The sequence below is a fragment of the Macrobrachium rosenbergii genome, chromosome 33, assembly GCF_040412425.1.
Source record: "Macrobrachium rosenbergii isolate ZJJX-2024 chromosome 33, ASM4041242v1, whole genome shotgun sequence".
Taxonomy (NCBI): Eukaryota; Metazoa; Arthropoda; class Malacostraca; order Decapoda; family Palaemonidae; genus Macrobrachium; species Macrobrachium rosenbergii.
Window position 1 is genome coordinate 5,063,644 of NC_089773.1, and position 24,292 is coordinate 5,087,935.

A 24,292-nucleotide genomic window follows, 5' to 3' on the forward strand; every position below is an offset into this window, starting at 1 on the left:
AATGTCTGAGCTCTCTTCTTGGTCTGCCGCCTACAAGTCAATAAGGCGGAGTCAAGAAGAAGAATTAAAGTAATATAATAACATCTTTACGTTAATTATGTTCTATTAGCCTTTTAATTCTACAAAAGGCAATCTGATGACAGCAAAAAAAGGCGTTCATCGCCCATAATGTCCGAGCTCCCTTCTTGGTCTTGGTCTTCTGCCGACAAGCCAAGAAGTCAAGAAGAAGAATTAAAGTAATATAATAATATTTTTTTATGTTGATTATAATCTATTATCCTTTCAATTCCACAGAATTCAGTTTGATAATAGCAAAAAAAGGCATTCATCGCCCATAATGTCTGAGCTCTCATCTCGGTCTTCGCCGACAAATCCAGAAGAAGAAGTGAAGAAGAAGAAGAGGGAGAAGTCGTCCTTTGAAGTTTACCCCTTTTGTTTTGATTCCAACTTTCCTCGGAAAATGACAGACGAAGTGGAGGAACACGGCGTGATCGTCAACACGAAAGGCACGGTCTCCACCCCGAAGAAGAATGAGGTCATCTTCAATTCGGAGATGAAAATGAACAGGTAAAGAAGGGAAATCAGAGGTGGAAATGAAGGGGGTTGTCGCAGTAGACACCCAATGGCGTAGTTTGAGTCGAAGTCGCCGTCGATAATGACGGCGTTTGAGATTGCCCAGCTTCTGTTTTTCCTTTGAGGAGTCGTATATATTAGTAAAACTTTAGATTAAACTTTAAACTACGCCCTGGCTTGGCTGAATCGGCGTGGCCTAGGGTTGTTTTTCGGGTGTGGGCCGGGATGTAGTAGCAGCATTGTTGGGCGTTGCTAAAGGTTCTTTGCGGCGTCCCTTAGGCCCGTAGCTGCGACCCCTTTCGTTCCTTTTACTGTACCTCCTTTCATGTCATATTTTTTCCATCTTGCTATCCGTAACCTTCTGATAACAATAATTTCATAGTGCAACTGCGAGGTTTTCCTCCTGTTACGCCTTTCAAATCTACCTAATCTCAATTTCCCTTTGAGCATTGAATGACCTCGTAGGTCCCAGCACTTGGCCTTTGGCCTCAACTCTATGTTCCATTCCTAGATGTAGCAGACTAGGCTAATTTCAGGGTAATACTGGTAAAGTCTAATGGTAGCCCAGGCTAGTAGTGGTAACTTCTTCTTTTAACATGCTTTTTTCCCATTTTTTGTATGGGGTAAGCACGATGCTTTCTTTTGAAGGACTTTTGATTTGGCTTTGGGGTAGACCGTAGTCTCGATTGGCTGCCCTGCCTGACATCGCTTAGACCCCGGTAGCGCATGTACATGTATCGTACCAGTCACCGGCTCCCTTTCTCCAAGCAGTGAGGAGACGTTGAGCGGTTAGGTCAACAGTTCGAGACGTGTGAGGTGTCTGTTAAGGGTATTGGCGGGGTCAGAAGTTAATTTTGAGTGATGGTGTTCAAACTTCCACAGGTGTTACCTCTAGTTTGACCGAAGATGCACACAAAATTTCAGGTGAATTGGATGAAAACTTTTTTTTTTATGAATATTTTTCTTTTAAACATTACATTTTTTTTTGTTTTTTAAATTACATCTTTATTTATCATTCAATTTTAAAAAAAAAGTAATAGCAGAAAGTTTAATTCCTATCAAATAAAACAGCAAACTCAAAATCTAATATGTGATGTATGCTGTTTAAAAAAAAATTTTTTTAAATGCAGTAAAAAATACCATAAAATTATACATTAAATCTTAGTAAAAAATGTTTTTGAGAGAAAAAAGAAAAATAAATTTGCCGATGTGTTCTCTCACTATCTTTATTCAAATTGCTTTTTAGATTATTAAGATCCATTCATAGATAAGAGAGTTTTTAGAATTTGAATGTAGGAAAAATATGTTTTGAGAAAAACGCAGTTAAAGTTTTGCTAACCATTTAGTATTTAGTTGCTTTTAGAAGCATATAGTTTCTTGGAAAAGCCTACATGGCACCTGTTCCCCTTTCTTTTATAAGAGATATTATTCCCCAAAAAAAAAAAATTTATCACTTAAAGAAAATAGTTTATATTATTTTTGGGGGGTTATCAAAGAACGCCACTCTACTCTTGTGCTGCCAGGTTTTTAGGAGGCTAATGAGCCCCTCCTTCATATCCTCCTTTTGATGTTCTTTGCTTCTTTTGCTTTCTTCAATGCATAGCAGACATTCGTTTTCTGGTCTTCTCTTTCATCTGAATGCCTTTCAGGCTGTCTCCTGTTGTTTTTCTCATAACAGGCAGCAATGAACTTGCTGCATAGCCGATATCATGTTCCAATCTTTATCACCGTGCTATCACTCAATTTATTGAGTCCTCCAAGCTCACTCCTAAACATGACTTTGTTTGTTGTCATTACATATGTTGGAAGATACTGTATATCTTTCTCAAGGCCATAAGACGAAAGACAATCCTCTTCTGAACGTGGTTTATGCATTCTTCCTTGAGCACTGGATATGGAGTGCCATAAGGACCAGTGCCCTCATTCAAACTGCATACTCCATTATGTGCTGTCGAATCCCCTTGACCAACAAATACTTTATATATGAATTTCCTGTCTAGTGATCTTTGCCACAAAGCGAGAGCACCAGCAGCTTCCGTATCTCCAGAAGCTACCTCAGGGACAGCAATTACATCTTGAAAATGGTATTTCTCTTCCTCTTCATCATCAGATAACTTCAAAAGAAAGTTGTCGGTGCCATCATCATCATCATCTTGATATATTTTTGCAAGGGAATAATAGATTTTACTTGGAGCAAGCTTCATAATAGGAAGTACTTGGCATCTCCTCACCACACGTGGTTGGTGGTAACTTGTGAGAATCCACAACATTAGCTGTGTCTATACTTTTAGCTTCAAGGTAAGTTTTGATATTCGCTAACTAAACTTCTTTTGTGGCACGTTGGTAATATAATACACAACTGACGTCCAAAAGTCCAAGGAAGTATTGCAATCGATTGAAAATAAATACACGATTACATTAAAGAAATATAAGAATTCTCTCTCGGGACAACTGGCTCGCATTATTCAGTCCTGGGAAGAGTTGCCATCCCTATCAGAAACCATATTGTACGGCATATGTAACAAAACGCAATGAAAAGAAATACAAATACTTGAAGAATGAATGCAAAATGAAATAGTAAAACCACCCCTAACCAGACCTTTAATTCTCTACTTGGGTGTGGCCTTTAAACCGTTTAAAAGGCTTCATATCGATATTATCTTACGCGTGGCAATGGCTGGGACCCAGATCTTTGGAAATATGATGATAACTAATTTTCACAAATTTGAGCCAATATCACCAAAATCATAGGCCACCGATACCCTTAAGTGGTAACAATTATAATAATATGTAATAATAATAATAATAATAATAATAGTCTTTATTTTCAGCATGAGGCCATATACGTAGAATATATAAAGTAGAGGCATTACAATAGATACACACAAACTAGATGCGCGAGTTAAAGTAACAAAAATGATAATTGGCAATATCCACACAGTTGCTGAGGTAGTAGCAGAGAAAAAAATAGTGTTTATATTATTGGTAGTGACAGTATTACTATTGAGAATAATAGTAAAAATATTAACAAAAAGCATACTAAAACATTATAGCAATTAAAAACAGATTGCCTACAAACTAATTTCCTGCTGGTATCCCATTGCCAGTTTAAGAGAAGAAGGCTTTAGTGCTAATTTGATTTTGGAGTTTTTATGCTGTGATACAAAGTTTCCGTAATGTGATTAGTACAAGTCTTGCTCAAACTATAGCAAACTTACTGCTACCGAGATATTTACTATTGTCTTTCATTTACGTTGAACTATTCGTTCCATTGGGGCTGGTACTGAAGAATGCTCACATTAAAAGATAGGAAAATGATATTTTCAAGTTTAAATTGTGATAGTGGTTTGAATTATAATTTTTGAGGTGAAACTTGCCCTCTTATTAGCTTTATCTGCAACTACTTGGAAAATTCAATAAGTGTTAAAATTGAAACAGTAGTTCATGAACACTCCCAATAGTTAACCCCCCCCCTCTTCGGAGGGTGGGGTTAAGACAGTGATCGTTTTGGTTGTCGTTCTTCTCTTGTCAAGGAAACTGGGTGGCTGTTTAGACAAGCACTCTGAAATTTGGGTTTGTTTTTCTTGGTTAAGGAATTGGATCATCTGGATTTTGGTTTTATTTTTGGCTGTGGATTCTTCTTCTCAGTCTTCCCAATCGAAACTATTAGATTTTGTAAGGTAAGTGACTGTAAGACCAGATTGGCTTCATTGAGGTACGATACTCACGAATCATGCAGTGATCATCGAGGGGTGAATTGTGATTCAGACAGCTGTTGTGATCATTGCAAGGAATGGTCTTTGAAAGAGATAGAGAAGATGAAAAATTGCTTAATTAGAAGATAGAAGAATAGACATAGAATGCAAGTACAGGCAGTTCCCACTTACTGGTGGCATCGGTTAAAGGTGTTTCGGTGTTACGGCGCTTGGCTAGTGACATTGTTAACCAGATTTTCGGCACTGACCTCCAGTTAACAGCACCATTAAGTGGGGATTCCGGCGCCAATCTCCGATTAACAGTGCCACTAAGTGGGGATTTCAGCGCTGATCTCTGGTTAACACCGCGATATCCAGTTAAAGCTGCCGTCACAAGCGGTTTTCGGCATATTATCGCCAATTTGCAGTAAGCAGTGATTTTTGGTTAGTGGCGCTTGGCCAGGGAAGGAACCCCCATCATTAACTGGCGACTGCCTGTAAAGAGAACAGCTAGTCTTGAATCCAGGTCTTCTTTAGAATTGACACCTGGTCAAGAAGATAGAGATAGGTCTGTTGATTCTTTTCTAGTAGATTCACATCCTCCTACACCCACTAGGTTAGCTAAGGGTAGTAGGCTAGACTTGACGCAGTCAGATATTGATTTGGTTAAATCTAGAATTGATTTTTTATGGAACGAATTTGAGTCTTTTGCATTAAATGTATCTAGTGCATTGGCGGGGACAGTGTCCCATCGTTCCTTTGGCCACTCCGCAGACACAGCCTTGCCTGTCACCTGGGCTCCCTCTGCCGACAGACCTGGTGGTCCCAGGATTTCCAGACGAGGATTAACATCCCTGGTTATCTAAGGACTGCACCTTCTGTCTCCTGCCTTTGCTTCTCGGTCATCCATGGACAAACATAGATCTCACTCACCTAAGGTCACCTAAGGAGACAGACATTGTAGGGTGAAAAGGTCTAGGCCTTTGCTTTAGACTCTGTTATCCCATGGTTATTCTAGCGTATTTGTCCGATCCAGAGAACCGATTGCGATCTGTAGCGAGTGCTGCTGTTGCTCCTGCAGCCATCTCTAGGAGTCCTTAGTCAGCAGATAGGCATTCAGGTAGTAAGCGTTTGTGCCAAGTCTCCCATTCTGTCGCTGATGGTCCAAGTTTTGGTTTCATCAAGGCTACAAGGTTTTTATTCAGAGTATCCTTCTCTTAGAAGGGTTGCCTACCTGGGCTAGAGGGTCCTCTGCCAAGGCTAAAGAATCTCTTCTGCCCTAACTTGTGTAGGCAGGGATGTCACACCCTGAAGTGAATGTTGTTTAAAGCCACATTAAATCACTACCAGTCATGGTGGAACTGTTGATAGCTTCTAAATGGAAGTGGCACTTGGGATGAGTTATTGTCATAATTTTCTATCAACATTACCTTTTATTGTACAGCATGCAATAATTTTTTTTTTCTACATAGCACTAGCTAAGCATTTGACTGTAATTTAACATTAGAGCATTTTTTTTTAGTTTTAAGATACTTTATATTTTCATTTTAGTTTTAAAATACTTTATATTTTCAGGTCTCTTGTTCTGTGTGCACTGGCAGCATACAGTGAATCAGGAAAGTGTCTCAATGGCAGAGTCAGGTGTTTGGATGCCCTTGGTGCAACAGGAGTGGCCGGGTTAGCATGGGCACTCCATATTCCGGATGTAAGTTTGCTTTCACTTACTTTTTTGATAAGGTTAACATAAGCAGCAGTGATAATGTTTTGTATGGCGCTGTTAGCTGAGAATAGTTATCATGTGTCAGTAAAAGAAAGAAATTTGTTCTCATCCTTTTAGCTGGGTAACTCTCTTACTCATTACACTGCAGACATCTTTGTTGCTCTGGCTTCTGATGGTATGAAAGAATGGATGAAGACTTCCTCTATTGGCACCCTTTATGCCCTCAGTTTTTATGCAGTTATAGCTGCAATTAGTCCTATACAGTATGAAGTAAATGTCTTGCCCTCATGTGTTTCGTTGAATACCCATGACCACTGAGATTGTGATGTCGGTTGACACTTTCTGTAGATGCTGACACCAGTGGTAAAGGTATCGTCGTAGCTCTCATTACATTTATCCTAGCAAACTAAAAAGCAAAGTTATGATAAAGGAGTTTTTAAAGAACAGATAGTATTCCAGTACAGCCTGTCTGAAATTTACAAGCCTCATCATCAGTAATGTTGGATACCAAGAAGGCTGTTTCACAGTAAAGGGCTGGAAAGAGAAGGGTATAGTACTATACTTTAGCTACTCTAGCATGAAGGTTGAACTGGATTAGTGTCATTTAGGAGCATTGTCAAATTATCATTGTAATGGAAAATGTAATGGGTAAAAAGGAAGCAGTTAGATTACTAGATTTAGTAAAATTACCCAAGGTAACCAGTTTCTGATTTATGTAATTTATTCAGTTTTCAGAGGTTTTTGTCTTTAAAGAGAAATGTGGCATACGCACTGCCATATCTCCAATCGCTTCCCACAGGTCAAGGATGGGTTTTTATAAGCTGCCTCTGTCATAAGGGACCATCACTAGTGGTCAGAGCTCCTCACTGAGAGTCTGTCATATTCAAACACAGGAGGTTATTTGCAGTTTTTTACATCCCCCAGATTTCAGTGTTTTAACCGACCTTTATTTTAAACAGTCAATGAAGTGTTGTGTTGCCTCTGTGTAACACTAACAAAAGAAATCCAGGATTTTGCTTTAAAGAACACTGAAATAAACAAAGTAAACTTTGTTTGTTAGAACATTTCATAATTGTAGAATCTCAAATATCAATATAAAAGCCTATCCCTATCCATACGTTGATTATTATTTATTTAAAAGTGGGCCTAGAACAAACAGAGATGTGGTAGCGTAAGTCGTTAGTTGTGACGATACCTCCACCTTCACTGTGAAATAGTTTGCGTATAGTCAGTGTGACATCATGACACTCAGGTGCCAATTTGTCACTTGTGAACTTGAAGTATGTATCTGCAATTTTTAAGCACACTACTTATGTATTTAATGATTGATAGTATAGTAACTTTTCTTTCTTGCAACATAATAATGGTAGGAGTTCACAGATGTCAGAAAAGACTTCCATGTGCAGGTGGGCTGACTTATTTGGTACGTCGTGTAACAAGGTAATGTGAACATGGAAATGGTCTGACTATCAATATTGATCAAGGTGTTGGTTGTTGTAAAGTGTAATGGATCCCCAAAGTCAAGAACAGATTTTCTAGTACAGGCAGTCCCCGGTTAACAGCGATTCGGTTTTATGGCGCTTGTATAGCGACGAAAGTCTGCAATTTTCGGCGCCAAAAATCGCTGATTTCCACTTATCGGTGCCGATAATTGGGTACTGGCGCCAATACATACCTAACAGAGGCACCAATAACCGAAAATTGGCGCTTCTCGGCACTTATAACCCCCGAAAATCGCAGAAAAAGTGCCGAAATTGCTGATTTTCGGTTAGTGGCGATTTTCGGTTATCATCACACCCTCAGAAACGGAACCCCGCCAATAACCGGTGACTGCCTGTAGAGTAAAGGTTCCAGTAAGTTAAGAAAAAATTCCCTAGCTACTCTTATGAGTCTGTAAACGCAACTTTTTGTAAGGTTGAATATTACTTGATAATCATACCATTAATAAAAGTAATTTTTTTGTTTAAATTTTCTAATTTTGTATCTTCTAATATTCAGGCTGAAGTTATAATAAATGACCCTCAAGCAGCAGCACTGGAAAGAATACAGGAGAACGCTAGGGCCAATAATCTCACTGTTGAGTCAATCACAGAGGATGTCAGCATTCTGTTACTCCAGAGGCCATTTGATTTTGTGTAAGTATTTATTGCTTTGTAAAGGAGTTCATGTTATCCCAGAAACATACATGCCTATGGGAAATATTACTGATAATTATCAGCATTCTTACGTTAGGTTGTCCCCAGTAGACTCCCACTTTTTCGCGCTTTACTTTTTGCATTTCATTTTATCGCGGATTTTTGTAGAAAATATCTTTCACTTTTATGCAGGAACTTTCACCAATTCACGAGTTTTTCTATGGACCGTATCTCTAAAGTTATTACTAAGTTGCTTTTTTTCGTGGAGCAACACTGTTTATACAGGGTATTTGACAGTTTTAAGAGTTTTTAGAGGGGATTTTGCATTTTCACAGATTTTGCATTTCGGCGATGGCTTCTGGAACCTATCCCCATGAAAAAGTGGGGGATCACTGTACAGGTTTATGGGTGTTATGGGCTTTCTCTCTTCACTGAATCCCCATTTGATCCAGGCCTCCATTAAAATCTCATCTAGTCCAAGCCTTCACTGGATACTTATTCGGTGTGGGTCTTCAGTCTTGTCATTTCGTCTTGACATACAGTCGACCCCCGGGATTCGCGGGGGATGCATACCACTACCCCACACAAGTAGATCAAATCCGTGAATACTTAAAGCCCTCTAAAAACATTTATAACTGCCTAGTTTGATAGTTCAAAACACCAAAAAACCCTCTAAAAATGCTTATACCTGAGTATTTTAAGAGCTTTATCACAAAAAGTGCATTTAGTCATAAAAATGGTGTGAAAATACAGTAATGTGTGAATATTTCTCTATGAAAAACACCGCGAATAGGTGAATTTTCCGTGAACAATGTGTATGTATGCTCCACAGAGAAATTCGTGAATAGGTGAACCCGCAAATCCAGAACCACGGATAGGCAGGGATCCACTGTACTGTACTCAGTCTTTCTACCAGCTGCTGCTATGTTAAATCCTTATTTAATGCTTCTCTGACTGGCTGCATCTTGTCTCTTCTCATTACATGCCCAAACCATCTGTCTTTAATGACAGTATTTAATATTTTCCTAATACTGATGTATAAAATTTGAGCATTATCAAGCCACCTTCATTTTCTTTTAAAACATGGAAATAGCTTAGGAGTATGTATTGTATTTATAATGCCTTTTTTTTTTACTTCATTTTAAGAAATTTTGGACATGAGTGGTGATGGATGAAAATTGAAAGGCCTGCAAGTCAGTGACAGTCCCTTTTTTCATCTCTGTGATGCACCAGGCAATTCTAAAAGTTGTTCAAAATTGGTTTGACAGTATTTGAAATGTCCTCCAAAGGTATTTCATCGATGAAATCACAGAAATGGTCATAAACGAGAATTTCATTGCATCGTCCCCATTAGAGGGTATCGCCCATTACTTTATGGACTTTGTGGGTCGCAATTTTGACATTGCTGTAGGTTTTTATGGCATCTTTTCATTCCCCAACTTCATTACTTTCTGTCATTTAGTTTAGGGTTTTCCTTCTGATCTCTTCATATCTTTCTGCTCAACTTCCTAAACTTTAACTTTTCCCTTTTTCGGCTCTCCATTACATCAGTCATTTGTGTTTTAATAATCTACTGTATTGTACTTTCAAGTAATAATAATAATAATAAAAACTTATAATACAGTATTTTCCATTATATCTGTCAGTATGTTCCATGTCGTGTTCAGTCAAAAGCTTTTATGTGATTTTAGTTTGATTCATGAAGGGGCAACGAATACTCGAGTAATTGTGTATTCATTGTTGTAATGGCTTAAGGTTCTTTGCAGCGTGCCTTCAGCCCCTAGCTGCAACCCCTTTTGTTCCTTTTACTGTACCTCCTCTCATATTCTCTTTCTTCCGTCTTACTTTCCACCCTCTCCTAACAATTGATTCATAGTGCAACAGCTTTGAGGTTTTCCTCCTGTTACGCCTTTCAAACCTTTTACTGTCAATTTCCATATCAGCACTGAATGACCTCATAGGTCCCAGTGCTTGGCCTTTGGCCTAAATTTTACATTCATTTCAATTCCAATTAATAACATTTAAAATTCTTTCTCACAGCTTTATGGATTGTTACGGCTCTTCCGTCCATTACCTTGATGCAGCTTTCCGCAATGTCCCTAAGGGTGGTTTGTTAGCCATTACTTCAACAGATGATGCTGCGTTATATGGGAAAGCTGCGGATGTTACCCTGAGAAACTACGGTGGACATGTTGTCAAAACCTCTTATGCTAAAGAACTGGCTGCGAGGCTTGTGTTAGCAAGTGTTGTCAGGTAAGATGCAAATTCTGGTCAGTTTTGCTGTTATTCTAATGAAAATACAGGTGATTTTATTTTGATGCAATAGCGTACTGTGTTCGTTTTGAAATGATTTTATAGAATTACTTTGTATGCTGATGAACTGCGGATATCCGGTAAAGCAATACGGTTAACTTTTATTTTTCTCAGATTTTTCTTGTTTATAAATCCATGTTCGTGGACTTTTGGTAAAAATGAATAAAAATATGTTAATCACTGTACTAAGGAAATGAGTGAGAATTGTAAAATGTTCTGATATAGTCAATAAGAACATTACCAAACAGTTCTGCATTATAGAATATACTGCACAGTAGTGTATTGACAACAGAAAACAATAATACCAAATACTGTAATAAGAAAAATTTGATATGCAAACAAGAATGACACATCACCAGGCGATACGCAACCACATCAGGTTCTCTTTTCAAAATCTGCCATGAAACATTGCAAGTATAATAAAATGTCCTTACAAGAAAAAGAAAAACTTCAATCTGTGGCATCATCAAAATTCTAACACTGCTTCTTGCTTTTGATTTTATTCTTCCGAGATATATTTTCTCCTGATATTTATAATGATGATGGTGGTGATGAAGGTACAGTACAAATATTATAGAGTGGATTTTCCCACACTGACAAAAAATTTGAGAGAGGGGATCACATCTTCATCATGATGTCACATGTTTGAAAGTAAAAAGGCTTATGATGTTAATGATATTTCCCCTCTTGTAAGTGTGGTAAGCCTTCCCGACACTTCCCTTTGCCTCTTCCATGTTCTTATCAGAATCTTACATCCTTCCTTGTCTGAAGGAGCTGAAGTTTTGAGAGGTTTCCCTTACTTTGAACTCAGACTCAGCAGTCTTTCCGCTGATGAGAGCCCAGCTAGTCCCCTGTCTTCTCCAATTGTGCATGTACATCAGTCCCCTCCAGTAAATGCTCCTTTGGTATTACCACCTATTCTTTTCCTTTTTGTGTTTTCTCTCATCACAGCCCTTCTGATTTGACTGGTAAAGTATTTCCTCTTATTTTTTCTTCACCTGGGAAACATCATTCTTGCATAAACACTTTGTAGACAGCATTGACTTGCTTCCTCTCATTCCCCTTTCAGTACATCTCTCACTATTGCATACATTCATCCCCCAGGATTGGGTCCCGCTTCATAACCACCTTCAAGCTACATCGTCAATCCAGAGTTAGCTTTTAAAAAGCAGAATGTTATTCGTAGAAATATGTTCTGATATATCCAGCAGGGGTGAATATCTAGCCAAGTTGGAGAATGTTCCAAATCTATAATTGTAGGCTATATGAAAAGTACAGACCTATGGCAGAAGCAAGGTGTACTAACCACCACAGTTTCTCTAATATATTTTATTGCAAGATTAGTTGGAGACTAAAAGACAAGTTTTGCTTGTGGTTTTCCCAAAGCATTAAGGTCTCTTTGATGGACAGTCCCAAGCCAGCTTGATTGGGGAGATGTTCCTTGGATTATCCCAGGTTGAGGGGTGGGTAAAGAGCTGTTCTCTCCAAATAGAAGATCATTATGCCTATGTAGGTGAGAATCAGAAAAGACTTGCTATAGTATCCCCTGCATGTGTGGTTTTTAGGACTTGGGGAAAAGGATAGGAACATAAACCTAATCCCCAGGTTTGTTCCAGGAAGAAACAGGGTCATGGTCAACATCTTCAGCTGGAGGAATTGGGTTATTGTTTCAGATATTATAGCATCCCAAAGTCAGTTCATAACTCTAGAGCAGAGTCTCAACAATGAGCAGCTAGTTTACTGTTTTATGTTCTGGGGTCCTCAAGCATGTGAGATGAATGCCCTATTAACACCTTGGACAACATACAGACTTACACCTTTCGATAGCTTTCTTATGAAAAGTAAGTTGAAGTGTCTAGGGCTCAATGTGTTGCAATTTATATATCCGACTTCCATGATCTGTTGTTTGTTGGAGATGTCAGCTATATTTGTTGCCTGTGGTAATTAGGCTATTGGCAGATTTGTAACTCATCTTTAAGGAACGCATCTAACATTGTAGCACTTTAGGCAAACATACCTCAGTTTATCAGATTTCAGGGCTTACCCTATATCTTTAAAAAGTTCTGGGTTCCCACAATGAACCTTTCGTACCCAGTGAAAAGCTGAAGAGCCATTGTGTTTGTCTCCCTTATGCCATCAGACAGGATAGTGAGATATTTGCCTTTTATAAAATGCCAACCTGTTTTACTAAGAGTGTCCTCCTCTGAGCTTCACTAAATATTTCTGTTAAATAGCTCAGCTTACTGAGGCTCAGAGTGATGGTAACAGTGAGTGTGGGGCTCTGCCCAGCTGTGGGTCAACTCACTGGGATACTTGGTTGCACTGCTATTGATGGTGCTCGAGTAAATCGGAAGGTTTACTGTATATTAGCAAAAATTACTATTTTTTATTCATTGTAATAAAATTGTCACTGAAAATGGAAAATTTTTGTGGGACTAAGAATATTTTCAATAACATTGTTTAAAAAAGAGCCTAGCGAACTGGAAAAAGTTTGACAGCCAATTAAATCTTTTATAAGTGTAGTTTGTTCGAAATGTTTTTGTATAGATTCAGTTTTGCACATTAAGACGCATAGGTTCACCTTTCTGAATTCCCTTTGGTTGTAAGGTAGAATAAATTTGACATTAATGGATTTGTACTTTTATTCTTGAAAGTACTGCAATGTGACACTAAATTAGTGACAAACAATCATAGATATCTAGAATATGGACTAAGTTATTCGAAGGTGTACGTTATCATCTTGAGGCTATAGTATGAGCACTGTATGTGTTTCTGATATGCAATTTCAGGGCAGCAGCCAAATGCAACAAAGGGATTGAAGTGCTTTGCTGCCTAGCACTAAAGAGTTTCATCACAGTTTTTGTAAGGGTTCTCAGAGGACCGTCAGCAGCAAACAAATGTGTCCGTAAAATCAGAAGATTAATCCATTGCTGCTTGTGTGAAGACAGAGCTTTCTATCCTGAAACTATATACTTAGTTGGTAAGTAATTATTGTTCTTTTTGTATTTTCTCCGTAGGGGGGTGGGCCGTCAGTGCACGTCATGCAGTGCACTGTAGGGATTACTTAAGGTTCTTTGCAGTGTGCCTTTGGCCCCCTAGCTGCAACCCTTTTTGTTCCATTCACTCCACCTCCCTTCATATTCTTTCTTCCATCTTACTTCCCACCCTCTCTTAACAGTTGATTCATAGTGTAACTGCGAGGTTTTCCTCCCGTTACACCTTTCAAACCTTTTACTGTCAGTTTCCGTTTCAGTGCTGAGTGACCCCATAGGTCCCAGTGCTTGGCCTTTGGCGTAAATTCTATATTCAATTAAATTTCTTTTTATATTTGTTTACAGTTGTTTCAGGTTACTTAGTTCAGCATTGTCGTTGGCCATCAACGTAGCAGATAAGATTCATACTTTGAGAATAAAGACGAATGTTTTATAGCTAGAAATTTTAGTCCCTCTCCTCAAGAAATATGCATAATAATCTTACGAGTCAAAACATCAAAGAATTGGTCTTTTTTGGAAATTCAGGGACCTTCAAGTATCATAGATCTGCTACAATTTCTGTAAATTTTTTTTATATTCTCCCTTGGTACTTATGGGCGTGATCCTTGCCACAAACTCAAGTTTGTGGGATTGGGGGGGTCGGGGTGCTGGAAACAACTTCTTAGTAAAGGTAGTGTATGTTCCTATAACATCTGTAGCTGTAAATGGCACAGTATAACTAAAGTCACAAAGTTGGAAAATACTGTTTAGTTACAATGTGTACTTGATTTTATTGTGCTACAATATTCATTTTGATACTCTTGTTCCAGAACAGCCCTATTCATTGTTGTCGTGTGATTGTCGTAGTAAAAGCACAGGAAAATTGGCTGTGGAGCTGGGTCCTGTGTGGTGTGATGAGCTGTTCGACTCCCTATTTTGTCAGGCCATGCTTAAACACGCCAACAAATTTCAGCTTCCCCATAAGGTCATTAGTTTATTGCAGGTGAGGCAGCTTATTATAGTTGTGAATTTTTCTTTTGAACACATGCTTTTTTTTAGATCTGTTGCTGCTGTATTAGTTTTTGAACTTTATATTTTTTCGTTTAATACCTCTCTTGCAACCCACATGTCACATTGCCCCAAAATTTGTTGTTATTTTCCTTATGATATTTTAAGAAACAAAGTAGATGTTAAAAAATGAGGTACGTCTTATCGATTCTCATTTTTCTTAATGAACACCCAAACAAAATTTACAGTGTTTTAGACAAGCAAACTCTATTCTTATTTAATGGAGAATGTAGAGCAAAGGACTAACAATTCCATTTAAGATTAGGCAATAGCGGAAAGGCAGAAAAAACCTCAAAGTTATTACATTAGTCTGTGGAACAGTTTTAGCATCTTTGTCATAAAGGCTGCTCAAAGTAACATCTGTCCATAATGATACATATGCACCTCCTATTATATATTTAGTTTTGTTCGTGCTCCAGGAGAAAAATTTAATTAATCAAAATCACCAACTCCAAACTGTTGAGATATTATTTTATCATCCCTTATACTGTACATCATTCTTCAGCTAAAATTTCATTAACTACTTTTTCATTGCGGATGCTTTTATTCAGCTCAGCTAGTGTCTCGTTTCAGTGGAAGTATGCTGATATACCTATTAAGTGATTATAATAACTATATTTTTGTGCTATAGAAATTTATTTTCTTTTAACTAAAAGAACGTAAATTTATTTTCTTTTAAGTTTTCCAAGTTTTGCATAAAGTCCACAGTGCTTTTCTGGAAATATGGGAGCTTTTGAATTTAACCCTTTGAGGTCTTGAGTTCTTAAAATTTGTGTGACAAATCATACTCTGACCTCTTATGGACAGGAGTATTTTTATTTTATTATTTACTGTGAATTTGTTTTTCATGTATACAAGCAGTCCCCAGTTTACGACGATGGGGGTTCTGTTCCGACGCAGTGTCATGAGCCAGAAATCTTCATAACCCAGAATATCATAGAAAATCATATGAAAACCTTACTTTTAATCATTGGGGTGTCTTGTAAATCACATAAACTGCATTTTTATTGAGTTTTCATTAAAAACTCCAAATTTTGACCATTCTCCCTTTTGGAGCCATATTTTTCCATCGGGTCAGCGTCAGCGTTTCATAAACCTGGAACCAGCGTTGTAACTCGTGAAATAATTTTTGATGAATATATCTGAAGAGTGTCGTAAGCTGAGTCCGTTGTAACCTGGGACTGCCTTAATTTTGAAGCTGAATACCTATCCTTTATTGTAGTATGTTGAACAATGCAAAAGTAACAATAGAAAAGATTAAAATTAATGCATTTAAATTTTCTAGAAATATTTTACAGATGACAATCTCAGTTGTTGGGAATAGATTGACATCATTTTTCATCATCAAAATCTCAGAGTTAAGATTATCAGTTTGCTTGAACTTAAAATTCTTTTCTAGACCATTATTAGCGAAGCCAGATGTGAGGCTCACCCAAGCATCAAGATGCAGAGTGGCGGGGACAAAGAAAATACTCTGTCGGAGAAGGTAGACGAAAGTATAATGAACCAAGAGGAGGAGGAAGAGGAGGAAGAAGGACACCACTCATACCATGCGGTGGAGGAGGATAATGAAGGGGAGAGATTGCCAAAGAAAATGAAGTACGATCATCCAAGTCTGAGATCACCACCTTTCTATTTTAACCTCCATCGCCATTGCCCAAAAGGTACGTTTAGTGATGGGAATTTAATGATGAAACTAGCGATGGGAATTTCATGATGAAACTAAACCCCTCTCATACCGAAATTTGTGGGATGCTTGGTCACAAGTTATGTTCTGTGGACCTCTAAGTCAGAAGAGAAGGAAAAAGCTGTTTTTGCTTAGTGTTTTTCCTTGATTTTTCAATATAACGTGAGGGCTAGAAAGCACTGTAGAGGAATTTTTAAAATTCTGTTTTTGCTCTTATACACCGTTAACTGTTACAGCAATGCTGGAATCTGTTCTACAATTATTTCTATTTCATTTTGTACCATAATTGTTTTTTTTAATCTAAGATACAGTACTTCAAGATTCCATAATACCTTGTTTCTCCTCTTTTGTACATCCCACAAACAGGCCACGACTTGGGAAAAATCAACAAGGTTGTCGAGTATCTTCAACGCGCTAATCACAAGGCCAGCAGAACGCACTTTGACCCCGAAGCCGTGAGAACAAGCTGTAGTCTTCGAGAATTTAACAGCCTTTTGTTAGAATTTGCAAAGTCACAAAATTAGAAAGGCAAATCAACATTTTGGTGAGAGCTATAAAGATCTACAGTACATAACAGCATTGTAAAATAGACATCATCCTCATTATTTGTTAAAAACTTTCATTTTACTCACAATCAGTATTTAGGATGTCTTTGTCAGTGTATGTCGTTGGATTAAGAAACTGATATTCATTTTTTGTAGACATAAGTAAAACCAAGTACTAGGGAGGAATAATTTCATTAAATTCTTTTCATTATAATTATTCTAGAAAGGATTTCACACCAAGTTTCATATTTATTTGATGTTTATTTGTGACCTGTGTTTAATAGCAGAGCAGTGCCCATGTCAGTTACAAAGTTCAAATAATCTCTGGGCCAGATAGGAACTTCAACGCTACATTTTCATTTGGTAGGTGGTTAGTTCCTTTATAGCTGTCTCCTTTACCGTGCTCCATTTGTGATTTGAATCAGTGACCTGTGATTGACTCTGTGACATGTGATGCATTTGGATAGTGCTTACTTTCAAGTTTTACTAGGAGGTCTGTTAACAGAAAGATTGACCATATTATGGCCAGGTCATACATACTTAATGTGTCTTTACAATATAAAAACCTCCTCATTTTGCTTACCCTTTACTGACCAGAACAGAGTGATATCTGCTGCGAGTTGTCATTGGTAAAAGAAATCTCAGGATTTCTTGTCAGATGAATAGCGTATCTTTCTCGCTAGAGGGACTCTTGTATCAGTGTAATTTGCTGCCCTAGATATCTTAGGATGGGAAGTACAGGAGTAAGCTTTAATAATTGGCACCTCCATTTTGCCATAAGACTCTGAATCAAGTTGGAATAGTGATATGTACTTAGTATATAGTTTAGATATAATGGAAATGTATTGATTATCCCCAGTGCAATTGTATGATATTGAGAAAAGTCATGGAAACCTGCCACCTGTTAAACTAGTGTGTGTCACCCATTCAGTGACTTATACAGTGCAGGGAGTAACTTCTCTTGTGCATTTTACTTTTCAGGAATCTCGGTGCAGTTTTACTCGATTGGTTTTGTTCCTGTGCATATTTTGGTTTGAGTCTTAGCTCCTTACTCAGTAAGGGTCTTGGGTGCGTAATTGGATATTTGTTACACTTTTTAGGGCCTCAAACAATTACTTTGTACTGTATATTCATTCATGTTCTTTTTGAGACGTATTTCTGCATCAGAACAATAATGCTAGTTCTGTGCTGTGACAGACGAAAGTTTATAGTTTGTTTTTGTGTACATTATTGCTTTGTCTTTTCAAAGCTGGTTTCACATTATAGTTAATTCAGCTTTCATCCAACCTGTTAAATATTATTTATAATACTGTATGTGTACAGTATATGCTGATATTATGCTTCTTTCATATTACGGCTTTCCAATACACTTAGCTAGGGATAGGGAGTACAAAGAAAGTATTTTATGTGTACCAGCAGGTACATGGATCCTTAATTGTTTTGCATGTGTACAGTTAGGAGGGGGAGATTAATTCATTGCTCTGTATGATCTCAAAATCTCCAAAGAGGAAATTGAACTCCTTTTGGACTGGATCTTGTGCCAATTTTCCTGTCCTTGTGTCCCATAGGACCAATAATTGTCTGCAGTTGCTTTTCCTATTTCCTTACTGAAATCATTTTGGAGGATGCTTTGACCATGGTGGTAGAGTTAACAATAATCCTTTATTGTCTAATTCAACCGTCTCATAGAGTATTCAGAGAATAGAGAGGTGGTTTTAAGTTGGTGGTAGCAGTGATTGAGCTGGTAGGTGGTACAGCCTTCGGGTGATGAACATAGGAGATACTCTTCTATGACGTGTTAACAGAAGTAGTGCACTTGGTTGTCCTAGTCGTGGTCGTCAAACATGGGTTACCAGTATAGACTAGAGATGTATTAATGACACCCTGTTATGGGAGCCAGAGTCATAAATGTCTAAGCTGTGGTCATATGTAACGGCTCACTGGAGGTAACAGAAGCGTTGCTTTTCTACAGCATGCTGTGTATCCTGAGTTTAGCAGTGATGCACAGAGTGAACAGTAGCTGCTACATTGCAAATTTATCCCAAGGAAGATAATAGGATTACCGAAGGACACTCAAGTAGTATCTTTAGACTTGTCAAGATTTGCCGAGAACTACAGATCACGGTGGTAGGTGGCACAGAGTCATATTTGTCTCAGAATTGCTGGATAAAAAGTGGAAACTACTCAAATGCCCCAAAAGAGTTGCTAGATGTTACTAAGCAGATTCCCAGTATAAAAATATCTGGACAGAATGACATGAAAACTGGATGCTGGGCATTCCTGCTAATGAAAGTGAGGAACAGCTGGCCAGCCATATGAGAAATGATAGTCAGCTCAGTGGCCTGGTTAAATTTTCTTAATACATTCATAATAATAATAATGAGGGAGCTTATAACCTTGTCTCATTTTTAAGTGCAGTCCTGTGGTCCTCTAATATTCTTGCTTACGTATTTTGCCAGTGTACAACCCACAGCCAGATGGAGGTAGAATTCTTATTGTGTAAGCAGTAATAAAAGATTCCCCTGCTTGATGAATTCAGAATCATTATTCCATCAGTGTGGGGTATGTACTGTATTTAATGTTATAACATCAGGTGGAAGGCTCCTTTTCTGTTTTGATTTTGAGTGAAACGGATCCAACAGGAGCTGAAGACAGCTTCACAGGATCCTGGAGTCTTTAAGAATTTAAGATGATGTTAAACGAAGGTATACGAAGTGACAAAGTCATGTCTGAAGAAAAAGGTGATGTGTTTGAAGGCACTGGTCTTTTCAAGGTCCTGCGTTTTTAGCTCCTGCGTTGTTGTGGGTCAGTGTCTCTTTCCTGCTCTAAAAGGCAACTAATGGGGTAGCCCAAAAGAAATTTAAATATCATCAGCAAAACCGCTTGGCCTCACGAGCTCAGCAAATCGTCTCTAACGGCAAAATTGTTCCAGTTGGAGCCGGGGAAGGCTGCTGCAGACTGATTGAAGCAAGGATCCGAGTGTTTGCGTTTTAGACCCTGAGCTGATGTTTATTTTAATACTTTTTTTGTTATTTGTCATTTTTCCTTACCCTTGCATTAAGAATCTGATACAGGTTATCATTTTGTCTTTTCTGGAGATGAAAGGCTTTAAAGATTTTTTGGGGGGAAACGGATCCAACAGGGGCTAAGACGGCTTCACAGGAACTTGGAGTCTTTAGTAATTTAAGAAGACATTATAATTCAATGGGCGTTTCCTCAGGAATGCTTCAGGAGCTGAAGACTGCATCAAAGACTGCCCTCCTATCCTGTGCAGTAGCACATGCCATCTTGCTAGTATTTAATATTTCATGGCAGTGGCAATGCAACATAATGTAAGAGTAAGAGGTACAAGTAGAGAACTCCCTCTAAAGAGGATACTAGTCGAGAAGAATCCGTTTTCTTTAAAACGCATCAAGGACAAGTCTCATCTAATACTGCTGTGTTCTGGGTAGTGTAACTGAAGTAAAATAAGGTGTATATTTATGGAGGACATTTTGATATATTAACCACGCAGTTAAGGGTTGCAGCTAGAGTTTTACTGCAAGATAATTCCACTTAGGAAAAATGAGTGAAAGCAACAAGCCTCCCCAATTCAGGTTGAACTTGTGACCTTTGTTGCAGTGTTTGAGCATTTCCCTTTCAAGCTAAAGGACATAGGTTAAAGTACTGCTAAGGGAAGATGAAATTTCTGTGCTCACAGTATTTTGGAGGTTATTTGCTACGTGTATATTTCACATTTCAAAGCTGGCTTGTTAGATGTCATGACCATTTGAAGTATTCGGAGTTAAAGTATTGTACAAAGAAATTGTGTAAATATATGGGTGGTTTGAAGCTCTGCAGTAATTGATTCAACAGTTAAACTAGCCCCCCCAAAATTTTGCAAAGGGAAAAAAGTTCAATGTACACCATTTCATATTTTACAAATCAGTATCATTGTAAATATTCAAAGCACTGTCATTTGTTTGTCATTTTCTAGGATTAATATTTATGATTATCTTTACTATTTATTTTCCATGAAGTCATGGAGGATAAATAAAAATAGTGCATTTATCATGGATGTTTTATTTGGTAATACAGCAAATTTTACTGTTGTTTGTGACAGTAATAGATGCAATATGAAAGAACACCTACAGATATTTAGAAAACCTTTCAACTTAAATTTTTACAATTGCTTTCCTACCCATTACCCAAATATAAATAATGAAAAGGCCTCATCCTACAATACCTTTTACAGAAACTTAAAATTGAAACTGGGTGAAAGAAGTTCTTCACTCATGGATCCCAAAACCAAACCGAGTACAGAAAACACTCATAGTTAAGTCATTTATATTGGTCTGGAATCCCTCTTGCAATTTGAAGATGACATTTAATGAGGTTGTACACAGAAGCTTGTTATACATTTTGTGGTAAGCAACAGCACTATGATAGTTAGAGGGAAGGAAAGAAAGAAAGAAAGAAAGAAGAAAAAATCCCACTTCACATACACAAGAGAACACCCATCAAAATGGAACCAGGTTTCCCATACAGAGTTACTTAAGGTGATTATATATATATATTCATATATATTTTATAAAAATCAAAACCCTATTTGCATATCATTTATAAAAAAGTATATGCCACTGGGTACATTGTAGAAGTCAGTTTCCTATAGAAAAATGAAAAAAGCTTTAAAGGTCGTAACTTATACAGACAGATCTTAGAAGTGACATCTGACGACAGATCTCTTACACAAATCGGCAAAAGTCTACAGTAACCATATAAGACAGCCATTTTTTAAAGCATTCAAAAACAAACTATTCTGAAAACATTTGCATTGATACTCCTTTCACAGTGCTACTGTCAAAAATAAAGGAAAGATATCCTACATGTAGTAATGACTATACAATGGAGCTGTGTATCTCACGTACAATGTCCCTCACCCTTGGTTGAGTGTCTTCTGATAACATCCTTTGGACATTACTGTTAACAGATATCTATTCAACCCACTGTGATAACCATGGGCTTGAAGAAAACTCATCCACTAAGACAAGCAAGCAAAGGTGAGCTCCATTATCAGGGTGACCAGAGGCACAATAATAGCATCTGAGCTGAGCATTATCACTAGCACTATAGAAATATATCAGCTGGAAGTGCCTATATTTTTTTTTTCCTCGCTCTATCAAACTGTGCCTCATTTATACATTCACTCAGGATATTGTCTCTGCTCCCTATACTGCACAAGAATGTTGGGCTGCTGGGTTTGATTGGTCTCCGTACTATGTTGAAACAAAAGGTATTTGTGAATCATAACCTAAGCTTTAGCATGATTACAAAGTCAATGTAACAATAAAACACTGGTGAGCAGCACTAATGAAATTTCCAGCGAGCAATAAACTGTGAAGAAAGGGAGCAGCGAATGCTCAGCCACAACACTAAATTGGCTCCCCACTGGTATTGCTCTTTTGCACAAATAAGAAACAGATGTCAAAGTTTGCAAGTGATGCAAAACGCCAGTGGTTCGATGCAGCGCACAAAAACATATGCACTAAGATATCACACTTAGGAAAATCTACTGCGTCTTCTCTTTGTTCCCAATTGGGAGAGCAGCTTTCACCCTGAAAAAAAAAAGGTAAATAAGTTAATTTCCCCACTTCATATTCACTGCTGTGGTATTGCTTATTTCTTCTAACTTTAATGATCAATATACCCTACAACTTACTGTAGATTGCAATTGCTGATATAATTACTTTTTAAAAAATACCTTTGGTCACGGAAGAAACTGAAGCTTTTGGTAGCAAGTACAAATTTGTGAAGAATTTAACATTAGTGTTTTAAATTTCATGCACTCCAAAGGCTGCAGTTTAATGGTAAAATATTAATTAACATTAAAAAAACTCAATATACTGTATAAAATTGCCAGTTTTACCCGTTTTGGACAATTTCTACTTTTTTTTCTCTTCTTTTGGTGTGCTTGTATTTACAAAATGGGGTTTGTTTAAGGACAAAAAAAAAATCTAGTTGGAGAACTACATGTTTAAAGTTATCAGAACTGTTTAAAGAACTGATTAATAATGTCTGAAACGATGAAATTTTACAGATCATAAACAGAGCAACATGAAAATGGTGAGGTGCAAAAACATTGGGCTGCCTAACTATAAACTTTTACAATATTGCTGACAACACAGAATGATTCAGTGGGAGTTTAAACCAGAATCTAGCTTAATTATGAACTGTTACGTAATGCACTAAGAAAACACTGGTAAAACCTGAGGTGATAAATTTTCTTCTTTACTCTGTTCTTAATAGTACCCATATAAAACCCACTAGAGGCTATCAGGTGATCGAGTTTCATAGTTTAACTCAACCAGTGGGTTAAATTTCCAAACCTGTAGGAATGGTTTGAAGGAAACCATTCATGAGACAAAAAACCTAAAGAAATGTCAAGCTGATTAGCCAGGGAGGAAGATAGAAAAGAACGTAACAGGGATACTGCCATGAACCACTTGTACTGATGAAAAGTAACTTCAAGGGTATTATTGATTAAAAATACACCAAGATTCTTAATTTAACTGTGATTGTACTGATACTGTACACAAATAACAGAAAATTTCACTAGAGCAATGTCACAGTCGCTTGGTTGTCCACCTTTCATAGCAATGCCAGTAACCTTTTGACTCTGAGAAAACTAAAAAGGTGTTCTCTTTTGATATGTTTACTGTGTGCGTTTAATATACATACATTTACAATCATTCTAGTCTATTTAATTTGAAACTGATGTATTTTCTTCCTGCTTTTAAGTTTAATTATAACACAATTTCCTACTAATCACGAACCCTCCAGTGTTCTAGGATAAAAACCGCAAAGGAAGGTTCCTACGAATAGTAACCATTTCCAGAATTCTGCTCCTGAACTATCACAAATATGCAACTTGCTATTTAACAGGTAACGAAAGAATTATAGTAAATATAAGAAAAAATGCTGAATATCCAAACTAAAAGGCACTTAGCCAAAACAATGGACTTACTTGGACATGACATCATTGACTTGGGAACGGACGAGACCAACATACTGGTCAATTTGTGTCTGGTTTTGCTCGTAGACCTTGGGGAGAGAGAATAGTGCCACTACCGCCAGGATGACGAGTGTCAGTCCATTGAACCACGAGCCCAAGTATGTCAGACACCACAGAAGGCAACCAAACTGGAATTAATAAAACTCATTAGGTGCAAGATACATTAAGTAAACTGATATGGATATGAGAATTACAATAAGTCAATCTTGTTTCCAAATTGTTGTTCACAGGTTTTATCAAATGTACCACCTTCCTTAACAAACTGCACTAACTCATCTAGGTGCCAAAATAACTTCCTATTGGTTTCTTTTTAAATAAAACAGCTGCTACATTGCCAAGATCCATATTTCTTTTGCTGCTGTAACAAGTGATAACATGCCCTCTCAACCCATGTCTGCGGTGAGTACATAACCTTGGACAAGATTACAGCAGAAACTCTAGGAAACTCATTTAATGTGAAGAATAATCAAAATTTTCCATGACCCATAGGCTTTACACACTGTACCGAATCACAAGTAACTTCTTGGTCCTCT

At 37.6% G+C, this 24,292-nt stretch overlaps 2 protein-coding genes across 4 annotated transcripts in view; one reads left to right on the top strand and one right to left on the bottom strand.

Annotated features, from left to right (window-relative positions):
• Window positions 1-300: 300 nt before the first annotated feature.
• Window positions 301-20,759, top strand: LOC136855831 (TRMT1-like protein). 2 transcript variants are annotated; one of them, XM_067133190.1, is made up of 9 exons: window positions 386-567; window positions 5,844-5,973; window positions 7,987-8,123; window positions 10,164-10,376; window positions 13,226-13,416; window positions 14,239-14,411; window positions 15,876-16,140; window positions 16,530-16,707; window positions 17,690-20,759. In XM_067133190.1, the coding sequence occupies exons 1-8, from the start codon at window positions 461-463 to the stop codon at window positions 16,685-16,687; spliced, it is 1,374 nt and encodes a 457-aa protein (XP_066989291.1). In that variant the 5' UTR covers window positions 386-460; the 3' UTR covers window positions 16,688-16,707; window positions 17,690-20,759. The 2 variants fall into 2 exon arrangements, with proteins under 2 accessions (XP_066989290.1, XP_066989291.1); XM_067133189.1 differs by having other exon boundaries at window positions 301-567; window positions 16,530-20,759.
• LOC136855830 (reticulon-2-like) overlaps window positions 20,755-24,292 on the bottom strand; it is a 140,433-nt gene continuing 136,895 nt past the window's right edge. For both annotated transcript variants that reach the window (XM_067133188.1, XM_067133187.1), the window contains 2 exons: window positions 23,712-23,887; window positions 20,755-22,302 (listed from right to left, as the gene is read on the bottom strand). In XM_067133188.1, coding sequence (XP_066989289.1) covers window positions 22,257-22,302; window positions 23,712-23,887 — 222 coding nt within the window. In that variant the 3' untranslated portion in view covers window positions 20,755-22,256. The remainder of the gene's footprint in view (window positions 22,303-23,711; window positions 23,888-24,292) is intronic.